The sequence below is a fragment of the Protomyctophum parallelum genome (genome assembly GCF_964188405.1).
Source record: "Protomyctophum parallelum genome assembly, chromosome: 1".
Classification (NCBI taxonomy): Eukaryota; Metazoa; Chordata; class Actinopteri; order Myctophiformes; family Myctophidae; genus Protomyctophum; species Protomyctophum parallelum.
In genome coordinates, this window is record NC_139697.1 from 30,485,111 (window position 1) to 30,507,228 (window position 22,118).

Sequence of the window (22,118 nt, forward strand, 5' to 3'; positions counted from 1 at the left end):
ATGTTGTCTAGAGGCCTACATGTAGCTAATCAAGAGTTATTTTAGGCCAGATGAATCAAACATGATCCATGCCAGACCCTCAAATCAAAAAGAAGGAAGCCCTGAGGATTCGCCGCTGCCTCCTTTTTCAGCCAGCTAGGGAGTGAAATACTCGGTGTTCATTTACCCATTGCTAACTCTGAGACCCTCTGGGTCGATTTGGTTACATGTGTGCAGTGTCAAGTGTTGAATTAACACTCCAGAGTTTACTGTGTATACTTCAGTGGTGGCAGTACTTAGATTTTTCCTCTAAGTAACAATGCATTTTTTAAAGCAAATGTGTTTTTTGTTGTTGAAAATAGCAGATTTAGCGTGAGCTTGTAGTATCAAAATAGTATAAAAGAAGGCTTAATTGGTCAATGTATCATCATAATCGGTTTAAAGTCCGCTTTCCAGGCACCGCTGGGTTGGACTTGACTCTCGATATGGCTTTCCTCCACCGGGAACGGTCCATGGCCACCTCGCCATCGATGCAGAGCGCTTTCATGTCAGCCAACACGGTCGTCTGCCAAGTCTTCTTGTATGTACTGTATGTTTTTGAAATAATAATCTGAATAGTAACGTAGAAGAACTATGTACTCAAGTACATTCTTAGGGGTTGCGCAAGTCAGGGAATCTCTTCCAGACCCCTAGTATTAAAAGCTGTCTTTTAATACCTTTTGAAAACAGGATTAAAGTACATAGATTTTTACACTCTCTCCTCCGTTATGTTTTGAGTGCTCAGAGCTCTCCTTTTCTTCACACTCTTCTGTTGTTGGCCACTGGGAGCTGTACAGTAAATTTGAAATTGGGGTTATTCCGAGGTGAACTATTCTTCTCCTCAAACCCACGGATCCAGTCACACAAGCCAGCTGCTCCCATTAAGCCCATAATTAGTTGCGTTTATTGCCAAATTTATATGAAAATATTGCGTGTTACGGAACATTGTATGACTAAGAATGAATCAGGCTTATTATGTATGCAACTCTGACACAGACTGAACACAGCCACGCAAGCTCAAATATGCAACGAAACCACGGTTTCGTTTGGATTCACCAGCTCACCCACATCTGACGTCTCAACACTGCAGTTCCAATATGACGCTCTGCCTCCAGTGAGTCACACATTATCTACATTCATTCACACCCTCGTACAGCCTTGGCAAACGGACAATGTGTTCTCACCAAAACGCCCACACACTTCTTCTAAAAGGGAGGGTTTCAATGTATTTATAGAGGAGCTGAAAAAGACTGGTGTGAAGAGAAAAGCTCTAAAAGAAAAAGGAGCTAAATGTAGGACACCATGACTATGGAACAAGAGATGAAGTAAAACAGAGAGACATGGCAATGTGGCGTGAACAGGATTTCCGGAATCCTATGCTAGTTACATTACATGATTATGTATTAACGAGTATACTGCACCATTCAGTACTGTTGGCCTCTGCCCTCTATGTTAATCTCCTTATGGTGGTCCAAAAAGGTTCAACTGGTGTTTGTAACCATATATTACATAAGAAGTATATATAAAGGTGACTCTACACTGCAGCAGTCATACATAATGAAATGTAACCGTTGTAAAAAGTACTATTTACAGGATTTTGCTGCGTACCCAGCACCTACTGTACAATACACATGGTCTAAGCATGCACTATCACAATGCAAGCTGCACTGCATCTGCAAAAGAATACTGGTGCATGGAGAAGAGTATTTGGCCATTAACAAAATATTAGGAAAATGATTTGTATCCTACATTTCCTGTATTTTAAGAAAAAAAAGATTATCTCTGCTGTTGGGAAGAAACCATCCAACTCAAATAATAATAATAACTTTCAGGAAATTAAGAAAACAAAGCAATACTGCCTCATCAAAGTTGGAGTTGTGACTTTATATATTGTCATTTACTTGCATGAACGGGGAAGAGGTGGTGGAGTTAGTTGCTTTAGCAGACAGTTTGAGGGTCCAATGAAGTTAAGAGGTTTTGTCCAAAGTGTTTTTTACTACTTTCCATTGGTTCAATATTTTCAAAACACAGATGTAAAGGGTGTTCAATAGTAAAAAATAAATCTAAAACCTCAAAAGTGGTTTCCTCTCGACAGCAATGAATATTCTTAAATTTAATTAGTTGAGATGCACAAAACCTATGTAGGCCTCATAATGCAATTATGAGAATGCACACAAACATCAAAACCGTATGGCTCAACTACTCACACCTTTAGGTTAACTTGTTGTCAGGTATAACCTTTGATAGTTTTTTAAATACATGCCTGTGGGCAACATAACTAACAAAGCAGTTTCACGCCCAGAGCATATAGGCCATAGCCTTGGAAACCCAGATGTTTTATTTACGCCATAATGTGTCGTTTAAGTCATATTGTCTCTTTATTGTTAATGGCCTTTAACGTTTGTGTTGGCACCGTTTGTTTTACTTCACCATTACATCACCTAATCAACACGACACACAGGTGTGATTTCTTTACAACACTATACCTGTAGGTTACGTGGCCTTGCCTTTGAAATCACTAAATTTCACGCCCTTCTTTAAAAGTCATTATGGGAATGTGTGACGCAAGCTGGCCCTAGAGGTGAAAACAAGGCAGGTATGTAGCATAATATTCAACAGGGTTTGTATGTTAGCATGCCAACACCCTGCTGGGACCATGGACAATAAGCAGAAATCCTAGAATACGGTTATGTCAGGACTTCTCATGTCCCATCGTAAGAAGTGATAATGGACATGGCCTGAATTTATACCCTGTCTGATATCCTAGATGGAGCTCACCAGAACTTTAAACCACACCATTCACCATTCTTTTTTGGTTTGCTTGGGGTAAGGTACAGCAGACCAGGCTAGTTCAGTGAAATTAAAGATAGACTATACAGCAACATCTGTGTGTGTATTTAACTCTGAGAACAATGGACGCTTACACTTAGTCCCCAAAGTTTTTATCTTGAGATAAATTAGCAGTCTCCCTTGGACCCAAAAATGCATTATTAATTAACCACTCCAGCCCTATTTCAATTGTTTGGGAACCACTGGCGCATAGGGCATGTGCTGGTGGAAATCAGCCATGTTACTCTACCCTGTGGGAAGGCTATTCTCCTTCATGGGTGTGGTTTTGCATTATTGGGGACGTATTTCGATCCCCATGGACTTTTATTTCCTAGATTTAGGAAGCCTGCTTGTCTCACAAACCCAGTTCAACCGGTTTACTGCTGCTATGCTGCCATTAAATCTACATTCCCTGGATCCCTGGGGGAAAGAACTCTGTGCTGGCTGTATATACACACACTGCAAAATCCTCAGCATTCATTTCACTCTCAAAGTGAAAGTGTACTTTCCAAGACGCCTACTTTCGCCCATCCACTTTCAGTTTGTTCCATACTGAGCTCTGCTATCTCACTCGACGGCTATAAGGCGACGTTGGGTGATAAGGTCTAGGACTATCTGCGACTGAGTCTAACGTTCAAGGTATAATTTATTGTCATGGCTATCTGGATTTGATAATGTAAGAATGAGAAGCAAATAATATTAGGAACTGGATGTGAACATAGAACTCTATTTTAAAAACGGCGTGGTTCCAATGTGGATTCGGCATTCATGTGACCATTCTGTGACGTCAGTCCTCTATGAAAAACCTACTGTAATTATACAAATTTGGTCAAGGTCAGAGCTTCCTTTATACAATTAAAGTTAAAGATTTCGAAAAATATAAAATTGCCTACAGGGAGTATACACAAGACCATTTGGCCAGCAGTTTGTGAGATTAGCTCCACACAGACTGACACTATAGCTAGGCCCTACAGCGCGCCATACAAACATATTAAGCTATGTATATGTGAACAGTGGAAGGCTAATCCAGCATGTGTTTCCACATATGTTTGCTGCATAAACAATATCAGGGAAAATATTGGTTGGTACATAGGTTTTGACTACACCTTACATTAATAATTCTTAACGGCAACGTGCCAAGGTAGGTATTAGGGATGTCCCGATCACTTTTTTTTGCTCCCGATCCGATCATTTGATTTTGACAGTATCTCCGATACAGATTATTCCCGATCCGATATTTATATTTTTATAGAACACTTATGCCATATCACAATAGTACAATATCCAAAGTCATATCCAGTCTAATATCATGATATGGATATAATATTGATACTAGGGATGCCCCGATCAACTTTTTTTCCTCCCGATCCAATTCCGATCATTTGAAAATGACATGATTGTCAGCGATTTTCATTCACGCGATCGGATCGAGAAAACCATAGTAGGTATGGTGCTTGGATTCGACTCTTCTTCAACACGATACAATAGCAATGCGCACCTAAAATAATATAATATCTACCTACTAGCTTGCAATGTGACATGTGAGCTTGTAGTTTGCCTACTTTCAGTGTGCACAGGATCATAAATCTGGCTTTATTGGTCATTTTTTAGACTTCTGTGCAGATCTACTGCTGTGCAGTAGCCTTTGATTGGTTGTGCATGTGGCGTGCGCATCTCTCACCTCCTTGGCGCTCCTGATCTTGTCCAGAAAAGTGCGGAGCTCCTTGGTCTCGGCGTACAGTGCGCGGCACACCGCCTTGTAGTGGTTGGGGGCGTCTGATGGACTGGGCAGGTGGGACGAGCATATCTGTTTGGGAGGGAGGGAGGGCATGATATAGATTATTGTGCGAAGATCAACTCTACATACATCACTAGTATGTACTGGTATCTTTAATAGCCTTGTTGTGCAAAGTGTAATATATGCAGTACCAGTACTGTACACGTATACTTGCATGGCGACAAACACTTGTCGACTTACAGGAGGATTTATCACGTGCACTCCAAGTGTCCATGATAAACACACTTGATTTGTTAATAGTTACAGAGTTAGTTTTACATCACTTTATGATGTGAATTTGTTTGATTGTGATGAATGGTGCAACTGTTGCAGAGTGGGCAGGGACTAGGGAGGACGTCTGGGAATCAGAATAGAACTGTTGCAGAGTGGGTAGGGACTAGGGAGGACGTCTGGGAATCAGCTGTTGCAGAGTGGGTAGGGACTAGGGAGGACGTCTGGGAATCAGCAGAGTGGGTAGGGACTAGGGAGGACGTCTGGAATCAGAATAGAGGGTATGCAGAGTGGGTAGGGACTAGGGAGGACGTCTGGAATCAGAATAGAGGGTATGGTAGGGTCTGTTGCAGAGTGGGTAGGGACTAGGGAGGACGTCTGGAATCAGAATAGAGGGTATGCAGAGTGGGTAGGGACTAGGGAGGACGTCTGGGAATCAGAATAGAGGGTATGCAGAGTGGGTAGGGACTAGGGAGGACGTCTGGAATCAGAATAGAGGGTATGCAGAGTGGGTAGGGACTAGGGAGGACGTCTGGGAATCAGACAGAGTGGGTAGGGACTAGGGAGGACGTCTGGAATCAGAATAGAGGGTATGCGGCATGCACATGACATCATCATTGTACCCGGACGTTATGCAGGAAGGCCTACGGAGTGACAAAAAACTACTTTCTGGCATTGAAAGCCCATAAATACCCAGAAAAGTCCTAACTGATTGCATTAAACAATGTTAAACTCACTTTTCTACTTGATTTGCCACTCACCTTATGATGTAGCCAGTTCGACCACCTGCTCGCCTAGTACAAGTGTTGAAAAGTCCTTGAGCAATACACTTATCCCCCAATATTTCCTCCTCCCATGTGCTCATCATAACCATCCCAGCAGCAAACCGCTGGATCTGGCTTTAAAAGCCAATTTCCCTCCCTCTGGGGACCATAACATACTCCCTTTCCCTTCCCTTTACAGTTTATGTTTATAAAACACAAAACTATGTCTCCTCAGCGATGAGGAGAACCGGATCGGCCAGTTGTAGCATCTTTGGATAACGAGCCGACCTTCTGTTTTAATCAACCAAAACAAGGCGGCACCCGTCTATCTTCAGCAACAAAGGGGCGAAACCCTTTGACCAGGGACAATGACATTTCTTTTCCGACCTCCAGGGTTGGGCCCACCACAGGAATGGTATGATGACACAGCAAAACTGGCGTCTTCCTTCTCAGACGTTCAGGGGAAATTCACAGGTAACATGAACCCAGGTAATTGTCAGGTTTAAATAGGTAAATAGTGGTGGTTTCCATTGTTCCTGCCAAGTATGCAGATCTCTATCAAGAGTGAATTGGGGACCAGAAGATAACATTAACTAACCACTTTCAACCTGGTGTCCCTATTTTGGGCATGTCATTATAGAATAACGTTTCCCAAAATGTACAACAGCAGCGATGCAACACATTGTTGTACGGCCAACAGCAAGAATACTGTAGCTAATCTAAAGTGTCACAAAGAATACATTGGGCAAGTTTTTAAAAGCACCATTTAATCTATGTCTCTATAATAATAATAAACTTTATTTGTATAGCACTTTTCATACATAGAATGCAGCTCAAAGTGCTTCACAGGGCAGGACACAAAAATAAAATACAATAAAACACAAGTAGTTAAAATGATAGAACAATAGCAGAGAACAAAACCGAATATAAGAACATAAAATAAATAAAAACACATAAAATAAATAAAACTCAACTAAAAGCAAGGGTGAAGAGGTGAGTCTTGAGTTGAGATTTAAAAATGTCTACAGAGGGTGCGTGTCTGAGCTCGAATGGAAGTTTATTCCAGGCTGTTGGGCCATAGAAGCAAAAAGCTGCCTCACCGTACTTTTTTGTGCACATACCTTTAGGCACTTCAAGTAGGCCAGCGTTGGAGGACCTGAGGGGGCGGCTAGGGACATATCTAGGTAGGCAGTCACGGAGGTACGGAGGTGCGAGACCATTGAGAGCTTTATAGACAAGTAACAGAATTTTAAAGTCAATCCTGAAAACAACCGGAAGCCAGTGCAGTGATGCCAAAACTGGAGTAATATGTTCTCTCATCCTAGTTCTAGTTAAAACTCTGGCTGCTGCATTTTGGACAAGTTGTAATCTGTCAGTCGCTTTCTTAGGGAGTCCTGAAAAGAGTGCATTGCAGTAGTCAAGCCGAGAAAAAACAAAGGCGTGGATTAGCGTTTTTGCATCGTCCAAGGACAAATAGGATCTGATCCGTGCAATATTTCTAAGGTGAAAAAAAGCAATCTTGGTAACATGATTAATGTGTGAATTAAAATTCAATTCAGAATCAATAATAACCCCCAGGTTCTTTACTGTACTGTTACCTTCTACAGTCAGGTTGCCAAGTCTGCCAATTATTGATTCTCTTTGCTCGCTAGAACCGATTATGAGAACTTCCGTCTTATCCTCATTCAGTTTGAGAAAGTTCTCACTCATCCAACACTTGATGCCAGACAGACAGGTCAACAGCGGGTCCAAAGCACAGGGATCGTCTGGGGCCACAGAAAGATATAGTTGGGTATCATCAGCATAGAAATGAAAATTGACTCCGTGATTGGTAATGAGTTCACCCAATGGCAGAATGTACAAGGAGAACAGCAGAGGACCAAGAATCGAGCCCTGTGGGACACCAGAACTGATGTCGTGTTTGTCTGAGTCAAACTCGGCTAGATTGACAAAGTAACTTCTGTTTGAAAGGTAGGAGGAGAACCAGGACAGGGCCGTACCAGACAGGCCTATCCAGTGCTCCAGACGCTGTATTAAAATTGAATGATCAATCGTGTCAAATGCAGCCGTTAAATCTAACAGTAGGAGAACGGATACATGTTTCTTGTCAGCAGACAAGAAACATGGAATTTGTTGTGCACATCATTGCTCTGTAGAAATACGTCCAATTGATGAGAGATGCATTTCTCCAAAACCTTGCCCAGAAAGGGCAGATTCGAAATGGGTCGATAGTTACCCAAAACAGAGGGATCCAGATTATGTTTCTTTAGTAGGGGCCTGACTACGGCCGTCTTCAGAGAGTCTGGGAAGACGCCTGTCTGTAGAGAGCTGTTTACTATTTTTAGGATATCTCCAATCACACTGTCTAAGACCTCTTTGAGAAAGGTGGTGGGAATTGTATCCAATGAACAGGAGGAAGATGTCATCTGTGATATGGTTTTGCGGAGTTCGTCTTCATCAATTGCGCAAAACGATAATAGGCTCCCCCTGGAGAGATCTACCCTGGGACCGTTAGCTGCTGTTTGAAGGTTTGCACTAGCAACAGCACCATTCAAAATATCAGCTCTGATGTTAAAGATTTTGTTATCAAAAAAGCATGCAAACTCATTACACTTAGCTTTAGAGGCCGGGAATGACTGCTTGTAGGACTGGGGGGGGTTTAAAAGTCGATCAATGGTAGAGAATAGGACTCTGGCATTTGTCTTGTTCTCGTTAATAATGCCAGAGAAATATGCCTGCCTTGCTAGACGCAGGGCTTTGTTATAGGCGACTGTTGACTTTTTAAGAATCTCTAGGTGGGTGGTGAGTTTATTTTTTCTCCAAGCTCGCTCAGCTCTACGACATTCTTGCTTCAGTGAGCGTGTATGCTCATTTAACCAGGGCGTTACTCTGGTGTTATGTTTCTTTTTTGTTTTCAAAGGAGCCACTATATCAAGAGCTGACTCTAGTTTAAGATTAAAAATTTGAACCAGATCATTTACTGGGGGAGTATCGGGCAGGGGGGGGCCCAGATGACGAGGGAACTCGTCAGCTGCAGAAGAGCTAAAAAAGCGCTTTGTTATGGTATATTCTGTGATGTTTTCCTCTAGATCAGAGGCAGTCATATTAAAACACAGCAAATAGTGGTCTGATAGCTCAGGCCTTTCAATAGTCCTTTCCACAGTGATGTTCACCCCTCTAGAAATCACCAGGTCCAGAGTGTGCCCATGTTTATGTGTAGGCCCAACAACATGTTGGATAAACTCAAAGGAATGCAATAACTCTAAGAAACCCATAGCCACAGCATCTGTAGCATCATCCAGGTGCAGATTAAGATCACCTGTGATAAGAGTTCTATGATGACAATTGAATTGTTGAGGAGCAACTATAACTCCATGGGGCAGCCTGATCAACATGGACATGACAGCAACAACAAGCATATCTCTCTGAATTTTAAAATCATTGCTATTCCGGTCTCTGAAGAACATTTGTGTTTGCATGTTCTTTCAGTCTCAAACTTCAGTTCTTTCAGCCCCCCTCCCCCTCGTCCAAATTTATGTCAACCTGACAGAATAGCAGCGTAGTCTGAAATGAACAAGATGAGAATGTACAGTTATCTAATATGGCCGTGTTGCAAGTAAACACATACACTCAATCCAGTGCTTGTTGTGGTTCTTTAAGAGGCTGAACGAAACCGGGCTAGAGACACAACCGGGCTTTAGTGCTTATGTTACATGCCAGGCTATACGCTGGGGTTCATCATTATTATGAGAGGATCAGACCATAAGAGTTTCTAAGCCTATTCCCCAAATACCTGTGTGTTTACACCAAGTCCCATGATTCAGAAGAGACGTGTTCAGCTTGGTGTAGAAGGACCTTGTGGGCATTTTTAACCACTTTTAAACATGGCGTCATTATAGATAGATGAAGCCAATTACCGGTAAAACAAGGAACATGTCTTGCATGACTGGTCTCTTGAGACATGAAGTCACATTATGCCCCGCTAGAATTAATAAGCCAAAACCTTATTGATTTCTCTCTCAATAACTTCGGAATCTATTCCATTCCGATTCTCGAGTCCCATCCCGAATTATAGGTGGATGCTTTTCCAATTTCTTTCAAAAATAGCCGATCTACATGTTTACAAGTTACCACACATTGCATTGCAACGTTGTGAGCTTGTAGATCAGCTATAATCACCGTGGGACACAGTTGACGGTTGTACAAGGAAGCAAACAGGCATGAGTGGTTAACCGAGGGAGACAGCCTGACATGCTGAGCTCTCATTTCCTTCCAGGGCCGCAGGCTAATCAGAATAAATTAAATATGATTAATTTAACGTTAAGCAACGTGCTCAGTTGTTAGATTAGATTCCAAGTAGCCTTGTGGCAATATTGAATAGAAAGTTTATCAATATTTCCCCACGTTTTTATACATTTAAAGGAGGTGTTACGATATTCCCCCAATATCCCAAATAATTTAGTCCCCCCTCCTTTGGGGTATTTTTGTACATTGAAGTAAAATCTGTCCTCCTTCCCGCATCCAAAACGGTCAAGAAATGACTGAATGTTATCGTGTTGCACGCGTACACATACATATAGACAGACACACAACTCCGTAATGGAGTGGAGGCACCTCTCAATTGTTTTAATAAAAAATAAAAAAACAGGTCTCAGAGTTCTCTCTCCTGATTCACAAAGTTATTAGATCTATTTTATTAAGCGTAATACAATAAAATATTGTATATCTCGATATTTTGGCATGATTTACTGTAACAATATAAATCTACTCTACTGTATCCATGTATAGAACATTTTGGATATCGCCCTAAACAACTCCAAGAGGATTTAGTTTCAGCCCGGACACTCGACATACCACCATGATGTCTCGATACGAGCGGACGCTGGAGACGGCGGTTCCGGGGACGATGGCAGCGGGACCCTCATCTCCCTCCCCCTCGTCCTCCTCCTCCTCTGTAGCCTCGTAGCCCTCGTCAGGACAGGGGTCGTCGCACTCTGTCTCGGTGCCGGTGGTCATCAGGTCGATGAGCTGCTCCAGGGGCGCGCTCAGCTCGCGCTCCTCGCTCTCCTTCAGGCCATAGTCCAGGGCTTTGTAGATCATGATGCCTAGAGACTCTATCACCTGTGAGAGAGAGAGAGAACAGGTTGGGGTGCATCATTTAATCAAACTAATCGATTATAATACAACATACTTTGAATGAAATCAGAGATATTCAAAAGCAGTGAAAATAGCAATAAATGCTATTTTTGTGCATCACTGGTGTATGACAAAGCATAAAACGGGGCTCTGCATGGGGCCTGCGAAAGTTTAACAAGTTTTAACCTTTGACCTTTAAAGTAAGTAAAATGCCTGTAATATATATAAACCGCCATGATGTCTCGATACGAGTGGACGTATCCGCCTGTAATATATATATTTTATATACATTTGTGATTAGAATGTTTTATTTATTATTGTGAAAGATATCCCCCAAATGTATTTTTTTTTCTTTTTTATAATTATAATAAATATTCACATATAGTAATCACATAAATTCCTCTGCAAAGTACTAGTAGTACAACGTAGTAGTAAGGTTGAAATCTCTTTTTTGCAAGTAGAAATATATGCGGGCCTTGAATGGTGTGGCTAATCAGACAGAGCTACACAATTCACGGCCACATCCAAAACCTTCCTCACAGCATCACACAACACACGCACACTCACGTGCCACCACATTTCACACAACACTCCGTACTCCGGCAAGGTCTGTGACCCATCACCCGCTCCCAATGTCTCCACATATAGTACAGTAAGCATACATTGCCTTATTACGCAACACGCTGCACGATTCTTGCTCAAATGTGAATCTCGATTTTCCGATTAACATTCTCACACAATTTTCCATGAGAAAAAAAAACACAAGTGTAACTAAAATGAACTGGACAGCCAACTAGTGCTGCACGGTTCTACACGATTATTCACAAAATGAGATTGCATTAGGCGTCTGAATCTAGATCTCGATCTTTTTTCGATTAATTGTGCAGCACTAGTCTAGGGTTTTAAACGCTGCAGATGCTGGGCTGGCCCCAGTCCACAATAGTTTGATATACAATATTATCCACAAAACAACCCCAGCTTGAATAAACTAATTAAATTACATGTCCTCAAGCTAGAGGCCAAGGAAGGCACAGTCCTTCTCCCAGCATCACTGTAACCAACCAAGTGTTGAGGTTCCTCAACACTTCCACACAGTCCCCAATACAAGACAAACACACACCACAAGTACACATCTTACAAGATCTTACAAAGCACTTCTTTCACCATTGCAATACGAGCTCTGCTCTGTTTGCTTTCCGAAAGACTCAATCACATCGTTCCAATCAGGTTGACAAAGTGGCCACTTGTTGCACCCACAAATGAGATGGCCGTCTGGGCGGGACAGTTTTGGGTGCTCCGAAGAAACCAGAGTTTAACATGCCAAGTTGACCCATGGTGCCCAATACATCAACAACCCAACAGCAGGACGATAAGGCTCCCATTAGGGATAATACAATTGTAGGGCGGAGCAAGTGATTCCAAGCTGCGGGTCAATAAAGAAAGAAGCTATTCTGGGACTAAATCACATTTTACATGAAAAGGTAGCAGACTTTGAAGTTTTTATCCAAGGATCTTCTGCCAACATTAGTGAAGTCCAGAGACTGGGAGCAAGCCCTTAGGATCAAGTCAACTTTTGTGGACACACCCCTAAGTGGCGCACCTTATATCTATACTACGCAGTGTAAAGCAGAGGTTCTAAAAGTGGGGTAAGGGGACCCCCAGGGGTCCTTGAAGGGGTTCCAAGCAAATTAGGAACAATTTAAACACTTAAGCCCCATTTCATTTTGTTTTCAGTGGTTAATTTTAGTCACTAGTATACTGTATGAATGCCTATTCTCTTCTGTACTGAATGTATTTCTAACAACTAAGATCTTCTCTTATGGTGGTCCACAGCCTCATACCTCATACACACGCTAATGTTTAAGACCTATTAGCGTGATATTAGCACAGTTCATGGTTAGCTAGGTATGGAAGTGGGAGTTGTTTATAAAGGGAGGTACCCAAACACAAGAGGTGAGGGTGAGGCTTGCGGAGACGGGCGAGGCTGGCTATAATTAAGCTAGGTGCCAAGAAATGCCAGTCATCTTTGTGGTTAGAGCGCTTGAGGGACGGGTGCTGACTGAGTATGTCAGGGCTTATTGGCTTAATAGCAGATCAAAACAAATCATTATGATCATTGACAAATGTACCATTCAACATATTATTTATACAGAGATCCCATTACTGGGGTTGGCTTAGTTAGTAGCGAGGCCGTCTGGTGGTAATGAGAAGGTCACTGGTTCTCTCTGCGGTCCACCTAGTATGCATGTAGAAGTGTCCCTGAGCAAGACAAGTGTCCCCCTGGGTACTCCTCATGACCATCTGAGCAGCCATCAGCAGCTGTTGAAGATAAAACTGAGTTTCTCCTATGGGACTAATAAGGTGTACCTTTTGTACACGTTGTGTAAGTTTTTAAGCTAAATCAAACTGCACATTAACGCCGTTATCGTTATTTTGGGCATGTCATTGTCTCCACCAGCCGAAGGCATGGGGGAGAGTATGTTTTGCACTCCGTCCGTCCGTGTGTCCGTCCGTCCGTCCGTGAGCAGCTAATCTCGGCCACCGTTAACCCGGTCGATGCCAAATTTTGCACACACTCTCCCTGGATGCCAAACTTTCCAGAACGGCCTGTTATAGCGCCACCAGGAGGCCGCTTTGTGCAAAAAAAGTTTTTGCACAGTACACCTACAGATTTTGTCCAAACATCACGCAAATTGGTACACAGTCTCTCTAGAGCCATTCAACGAAACGGGTCTTTCAGATTTCTCAGACTCCATCCTGATTGGTTAAGATTGGCTTCCAAAATTCACAGGAGTGCTCAGTTTCAAACAAAATGCTGCAAATCATGAACACATTGCGTGATTTCCGTGAAATTGTGCACCCACATTCCCACTAGGCAGAGGACGAAATGCCACATGAACAATTTCAACTCAGCCTCAAGGTGGCGCTATAACTGGCCCAAAAGTGTTTTTACCTCTAACTGCACGGATCTGTGGATAACTTTGTATGCCAACTCCCTAGAGGCCAAGGAAAAACCTTTGCCTGGAATTTTTCACATCTGCTCTTTATAGCGCCACCAGGAGGCCGACATATGTAAAACACATTTTATCCAAATTTCACGCAAATCGGTACACATGATCTCCATAGTCATGTGATCAAGACAGGTTTGTTTGATTTATCATATTCCATCCTGATTGGCCACGATTGGCTCCTACAGTTTTCAGGAGTAGCAAATGGCCACAACTCCTCAACGCAGCGTCCGATTGCGATGAAACTGTGCATGCATATTCCCACTAGGCTGAGGAAGAATCCTGGTGGAGACCTGTGCCGATTGGCACTTTATCTAGTTATATACTGTAGATCAGTGGTTCTAAACCTTTTCAGGCTGTGACCCCCAAAATAATCTTTGAACTAGAGACCCCCCCACCCTGACTAAGCACTTGGAATTGTTTTGAGTTGAGGGATAATATTTAGTTTGACTCTGTTCCACAGATAAATTGTGAAAATAGCTGATCTACAATCAGATCATCTATTTTCACAATATTTGCTTCTTATATTTGACAATTTGGCCAATGAGTTTTTATAGTATAGTTGATTACCATTTATGCAGTAATGGTATATATTTATTTTTACTTAATTAAAAAGGTCCTTCAATTGTCACTTTAATGTCATCTGGGAACCTCCCCTCAAATCATGTGGAGACCCCCAGGTTGAGAACCACTGCTGTAGATGAATATTTGGCTACAACTTACCTTCCATTAACCATAAAACAATAGCCTACATAATTAACACGAAAGCCACACTTCTGGTTTTACAGAACACAATCCACTAACCCAGTTCTTCCCACTGAAGGAATAGCTTTGTCTGGAGTCACTAAAATCATCCATCAGCCGTCCGTTTGTTGACTGATAATCCTGCACCACTAGGGCTAAAATTAATATCCCATCCTGTTTGTCTTTGCATAACCCTATAATCCATCTGTAGGCCGACGTGAGCTCTTGACAGCAATAGCATCGGAGACTGAAAAAATAGCCCATCTAATATATCGCTTTGAGATGGGACCCATTGTGAGCTTGTAGATCAGCTATTTACGGAGGAGACGCCACATACTTCAGGCTTAGAATGAATGCACATAATAGCACAGCATGTGTACAAATGTTCATAGTATACTGGTCAAATAATGCTGACAAAATTATATAAATGTCCAAAACTCATTATTTTCAGATACATTTTTTGTCAAATATGTTTTTATTGAACAGATTATAAATTATTACAAACATTATGATATGAAATACTTTTTTAGATACATTTAAACAATAAATTGGAAAGATGGGGATAGCTTTAGCAAACATTCTACAAACCAGAATCCAATTTCTGACACATGCTTGACTCAAGGACCTTACCAATATTGGCCTCCCACAGATAGATCATATCTGCAGAGTGCAGATCCCACCCCGACATTTCTTCTTCTATAGTGCCAAACCATATACCATATACACATACATTTTTGCCCCCATGAGCACTTGGAAAAACAGAATTTATGGACGGTGAAATCTCTTTTGTGCATCCCTCTTCCGTTCTGAGAAAATCTCAGAACTTGGCTTTGAAATAATGCATCACAAACTCATGTGAACGCAGACTTGTGACTCAGGAGGAATGAGGCAGAAGGAAGCTGCTACAAACATGCCTGTAAACACTCAAGACAACCGGAAAATCCACTGTCAGTTCACCCTTCAACAAACCAAATATTTCAATTACTATGTGGTGCTTGCTGCCTACTGTGGGCTATAAATTAGACAGAAATTCTATGCATAGACTTGCACCTGATTGTGTAATGTGCTTCCTGCTACTGTATGTTCACAAGGCCCGACACAATTCATAATTGCGATCACCTGATCGCAATTATTTTTGCATAATCAGTTTCCAATGCATCTGTATCAAAACAGCTGGATTAAATGATCCCCGGGTCACATGGGTAGTAAGGAGACATCCTGAGTAGGGACCCAAATACTGATATATGGGCCTGATGGTCTATTCTTCCTTATCAACCCATATTCCACTTTTATACACATAAAATTGGAGCTCTAGGGCTTTCACGATTGTCACAATTAGTTGGCATTTGAACATTGGAAGATTATGAATTAAATTACATTTCCATTTGGCTTTTAGGCTTCATAAACAGAAAAGTGTAAAGAGCAGAAATGACAAATAACTAATATAATAACTTTCAAAATGTTTAAGAAATAGCTGATCTACAAGCTGAAAACGAGTCACATTTTGTTGGTTGAGCTTGTAGATTGGCTATTACCACTATTTTAGAAAATGAAATTGATAACGATTATACAAACAATTTTGATTGATTATTTTAAATAGTTGCAATTATGTATTAATTGTGTCAGTCTAATCAGCGCCCAAATCAATGCTGCAGGAATGCCCTACTCAAGATGTCTCTTCACTAGCCATTTGGCCTGGGGAACAAGTTCAACTAGCTACACACTACCTCAACAGCAGTCTGTACGGCACAACACCCCGCTCAATTATCATTAAAGCAGTTTGCACTATAATCTGATTTGCCAACGAGGAAGACTGCTGTGGCACAAACAAGTCTAGTTCGGACACCATGTGCCAAAAAGACAAGAGATGCACTCACAAGAGACATTTAACTCAATGGAGTCAGAGAGAAGTCAACCTGACTCAGCTGGCTGCTAGAGAGAAATGGGTCAGTCAACAGTGGGTCACTCATACTCATAGGCCAGTTATTTGAGAGCTTTACAGAAGAAGAAAAAATACCCTGCGTCTGACACACTTTGTCATGGTACAGGTGGGGGTAACAACTAACATCTTACAAGCATATACCTTACCGGTAACTGAAATTAACATGGTTGTAAACTCACGTTTTTAGCACAAGGTTCTGTCCCTCACTTCTCATGCTGCTCAAGATTACCCACTCTGTCACATCATTAAAAAACAAGAACACTGTCCTGCCCAACTACTATACATCAAGATAATATGCATCCTGTCAAATTCAGCCTTAAAAAACAGAAATTTATTTTTGCCAATTTCAGCCATAGTTCTAAAATGTATCTGTGTAGATTTACTGTAATCCATGACAATCTATTAGAGTCCTATTGTGAATTTAGTCTGTATTATTGTGCTTAAATATTGCATATTGTGTATACTGTACATGCTGTACCTTGGTTGTATTTTTGCATATTTAAACCCGTCATGTTTATTATTATTGTGATATTGGAAATTGGATAATTGGTTTGGGCCTAGGTGGCATTAGTCACCACCCATTGTTAGAGCCAATCAGTTGTACCCCTTCTTGTATAAAAGGTGCACACCCATTCCCTGTCACATTATTCCTGAAGAAGATCCCAGTGATCGAAATGTTGAATCAATAAACCAGTGGGGCTGAGTTTTTCATACCAGTGTTGCAGACTATTTTTTCCTCTAAAATGCATCCGTCTTTACATCCATAATACCATATTGCACTTGTTTAACCTGTACAGTATTGTGCAGCTCTCGTAGAATTAGTAATGGTATCCCAACCTGAAAATGCATTCCGTTTACTAAAGAGCTGGAGAAACAGGGAAACCCCTGTAACTGAACTCTGTAGCAATGATCTATATCAGTTTCTTTTTTTTTTACCTTTAAGTAGGCCTGTTACAGTACATGAAATATAGTATCGTTTATCCTTCTGCATTCTGTACAGGCCAACAATGTTATGTCCTCTGAAATCAACTTCAAATCCAAAAAGCTTCTGTAACTTACATTTCCTATTCTTTAATTATATTCTGTGTAGAATCATGATAAACAATTAGCCTAAACAGCTGCACAGGCAATTCCATTTATACTCTTTACCATTATTCTATGAAGATCCATAAACACTAGATATTGTGCATTCAAGTGCGGAGAAAACCTCAGAACTTGGCTTTCTAATTATGCATCACAATCTCATTTGCAGTAGCTTCCGTCTCCTGCCTCACTCCTCTCCAGTCACAAGTCTTCAAACAAAGACAACTTGAAAAGCCACTGCTGCTTCACCCTTTAACAGCCTGAAATACTTTAGTTTATAGCAACCAATGACAATGTTTAGTGCTTACAAGTACCCTTGTATCCTGTTTTAAGACCACCAATTGTGCTGCAGATTACATTGCCACATAATATAATCCATGTGAATCCATCAGGAAATGCTATGCATAGACCTGCACCTGTGACGTCCTGCTCTGCTGCTGACATCTCTGGGTGTTTCTGTGCGAGTGTGTGCGTGTCAAGAGGATGGGTGTACTGTATGTCATGGAATGAATGGCCGTGCACTGGAGGAGAAACAGCGCCCACATTACCACACGCTTCAGAAGAGGCCCAACCAGCCGAGTCATCTGGGTGTCATGGGAAAAAATCTATCTACACGTGCTTAGCATTTGGAAAAACAGAAATCCTCTTCATGTGATGAAACTTGGGACAACTGGAAGTGGAGATTCACCCTTCTTTCTATGCAATAATGGCCAAGACCAGAGCAGTGAGCAGTGTCACATGGTCAAAACCCACCGTCTGTCAGGGTTTTACCAGAGAAAAAGCTCAAGATTGCGGCTCCATACATTTTACCATTCTGCCCGTAGATGGGTCACTGGTGACAGTTATGGTACCACTACCCATCACTGTACATTCTATGGGATCACAGGCTTGTCCTCTGTCCGAGAGGTGGGACAAGCACTGGTATCCGTTTATTTCCAAAGCCATCTCAGGAATGGTCCCCTCTTATATTTGCTCTATGTTGGATCAGAATCGAAGTCCCCATCAGATCCGCTCGAGTGACTTCCTGCTCCTGAACCTCAAGGTTCCATTTGCTAACTCAGAGCTAGGCTAAACAGCCTTCTCTGTCAGTGCTCCATTTGATTGGAACGAGCTCCAGAAGTCAGTAAAAATCGAATCACTGCCTTGGCTGTACCCATTTGTCTTTGCTTTTACTTTGCATTAAATTGTGGTGCACGCCGATTCTGAATTCTGATCACAGTCATACACTCCTTTGGGACATCAGCAATAAACAGTCACACATAGTGTGAAGGCCATTGTTTGGACTGTTCTCCAGATATGTGACAGACCGACAGATTTTTGGAATGTACAGATGGATAAAGAAAGTGAACAGACAAGAAAGGCAGGAGAGAAGAGGAGGCCTCAGATCTGATTCAAACACGAGCAAGCTGTGGGAAGGATAGCCTGATTTATGTGGCATGTCCTCTTACTCTCTGAGACAACAGAGCGCCCCTGCCATGCATTGATCAGTTTTCAATAGAACTTGTAGCCCAGACATTGGATATCCATCTATCCAATGCTTTGGCGAGACTTTCCACTGAGTAACAATCACCCAGGCAGGCAGGCACCAAGCAATTCTCTCATGCCACACCACACAATGATGATACTCAGCAGTTGTTGTGCAAGCAGCATTATACTCAATGCTCATGACATCATTTGGCCGGAGCCAGCAGACATACAGGGCTTAGGTTTGCCACGAGAGTCCCGACTTCTTATAGCGGCTCCTCGAAAACAAACAAGTTGTTTTCCACAGCGCTTTCCACAGAATGGGCAGAGAATCTTGTTTGACCTTTTTCCTGTTAGTACTGGTCTACCGGAGTCAGAAGGACAAGCTTGTTAAAGCAGTGATGAACATGAAGGCCATTTGTCTCTTAAATGTGGGCTGCTTGTGTTTTCAAGCAAAAACCTGAAGGTTAGAAATACCCATTAGGGGTTTGCAAATGCACAACTCGAGGTTGTCACATTTTTGTGAACCAATTAAGGCTTACCTTGGTTCAGGTACTAAATTAAACCTGCCAAAGATAACCTCAGCTTGTTTATTTGAATCCAGGTGTGCCAATAAGCTGCACAAATTGCACAATTTAACTTTTGAGGACATGAGGCAAATATGAGTGTAATTATGATCATTCCTTGCACACATCTCTTCACAAACAGCAGAGAAAGGAAAGCAATCCAGCTGGGGCTGGATGACGCCATAGAGCATACGAGTCATCATTAACCTCTCTATCCTGCATCAGTCCACTGGCACAGGGCAAATAAAGGCTTGGTCTGAAAAAGTCAATAATACGTAGTAGTTCTGGATTATACATGTATGTTGCCTAATGCCTACGATTGTGTCTGTGATAACATTTACCTGCTAGGGATAAGTAATGTTTATCTGGTTGCAAATGAACTATAACAGTGTAAAACAGTGACCTTTGACAGTTCACAGAAGAGTTGCATAGCAAATGTTCTGAGCCATCTCTCTCTCCACTGAAGTGACACGATTGCCAAGTGATCAGGGCGCTTTCCATTTCATTATCAAGTTCCCAGTCGGACCGTTTGCGGTTTTGTCATTCTCCTACTCTCTCCAAGTTTCCTGTCCCACGGGGAGCAAAGGGTCTGTTTTCATGAGCCCCAAATCCATATGGCCAACCATCAAAAGGCACAATAAGGCAAAATAACCTAAAATTAATTCTGCTTTCAGTAGCATGTGACGTGTCAAACTAGGGCGTTTTCATGATTCTGAAACCATTCCAAACATTAGTTTTGCACAAAAAACACTCACACATTTGTGATGACGGACGGCTATGGCTGTCTTAGCCCAAAGAGTGTTTTTTGTGCAAAACGACAACACTAGACTAGAGCGGTGCCCGTGGGGCCTCTAGTCTACAGCGATGCCAACTAGGCACTGGCCTACTTGCAACGATGCAAGTTGAAAATGCATGTCCCACCCGGATATTCTGTGTCTCTTTTATGCCCATATATGGAGTTCTCTGTCAGGCATACCCAAATATAGACCAGCCAGTCAGAATGATGTCAGAACAGGCCAGCTCCATATGAACACAGGGCAGGGCCGGGGCAGAGGCCTTTTGTGGTGGTTCTGGACAACCATGGGTCCACCCGACTCAACACGGGGCACTGCACCCCCTGTGGTGACGCGTAACACGTGTGTCAAATTTGAAGTTGGTGGGGCGAACGGTTCCCGAGTTACGTGGATTACACACAGAAACTTGGTGCATTTAGATTATAGATAGATCTTTTTGAACCACTGTTCTAAAAATATATAAATATTTTTGGCTGTGCAACTGAATCACAGATCAGAGTCTGGCTTGGAGCCTTACTACTGTTAATGTATTGTGTATTCATTTTACACACAGACTGCAGGCGGGGTTGACGTCATTGTTGGAGCCGTGGTCACCGTCTGGGTTCAACCCAACAACAGGGCTTTTTCACTTCACAGACCACAGACAGATAAGCAGCTCTCAGCGTTTAGGATGCAGGGCAGGCAGCACGAGGGCAAAGCCATCCATCAGACACAAATGCAGACGAGTTATGCAACCAATACTGCGTGCAGAGGACCATTACTGCAGTGGCGGATTGCGAGGGCCTCCAATAACACCTCCCACGGTTATTTGCCTGAAAATACCAAGACATTTACAACTAATTTTAGCCATTGGTCAGAACTATGACCACTTATGAGGCTGCACTGGCCTGTGTGTGACTGTCCCTCCCACCCAATCCATCTCAGCAGTGGAGTGAATAGAGTCTGGCTGAGGGGGTGAGACAGATGTCAATCTGAATCACCAAACCACCAGCATTGTCGTTCTGTGCCATCGTTTGTCGTCACACAATTCTAGAAGCTGACTGACAGGTAAAATAATGCATTTAGACCACAGAGCTCTTCACTTCAACATGTATTAAATTGGGCAGTGCATGCATTAGTATTTTTTCGTATAAGAGCCGATATGAAAATCATATATCTACTAATTGTAGATCTTCTATTTTAACAAACCCGGGAATCGCTGATCGAAGTGCCGTGGTTGACCCCACTTGGCAGGCACTTCAACCCAAATTAGCAACACACCAGAAAACTGGCAGTGACCAGTGACCCCACAAGACGTTGAAAATTGATGCATCCAATGCCTCTGCAACACTGACACAGATGTGACGGTAACCTTGTACTTAGTTGCTCGTCACACAGAAGATAGCAGATCTACAAGCTCACAATGTGATTCTAAAATGTATGGAAGAGTAGGGAAATCACCTCATTACATGATTTACTAGTTATATTGCATTAACATACCGTACAGATTGGTTAATACAGTTTATTCATTAACCATTTGAATCCTAGGGGTGGGGGGGAATGGGTCTGGCGGGGGGGGGGGGGGGGACGGACACTGGCCTAGCGGTTGAGGCACATTCTACATATAGGCTCTACTGCAGCCTGACAGTTCACTCCCCGTCCCTCTCTCCCAGTTTCATGTCTATCTCTACTAACCTCGCGTCACCATGCTTTCCACCTCAGAGGAAAGCCTGGTCTGTCCCTACGTCATGTTGTAGTAATATTTTGTAGTCATCAGGCAGGA

The 22,118-nt window shown here is 42.3% G+C and overlaps 1 protein-coding gene across 2 annotated transcripts in view; it reads right to left on the minus strand.

Annotated features, from left to right (window-relative positions):
* The window catches only part of spire1a (spire-type actin nucleation factor 1a), a 61,664-nt gene that overhangs the window by 21,323 nt on the left and 18,223 nt on the right, over positions 1–22,118 (minus strand). For both annotated transcript variants that reach the window (XM_083771445.1, XM_083771446.1), the window contains 2 exons: positions 10,474–10,740; positions 4,529–4,654 (listed from right to left, as the gene is read on the minus strand). In XM_083771445.1, the coding sequence (XP_083627571.1) occupies positions 4,529–4,654; positions 10,474–10,740 (393 nt within the window). The remainder of the gene's footprint in view (positions 1–4,528; positions 4,655–10,473; positions 10,741–22,118) is intronic.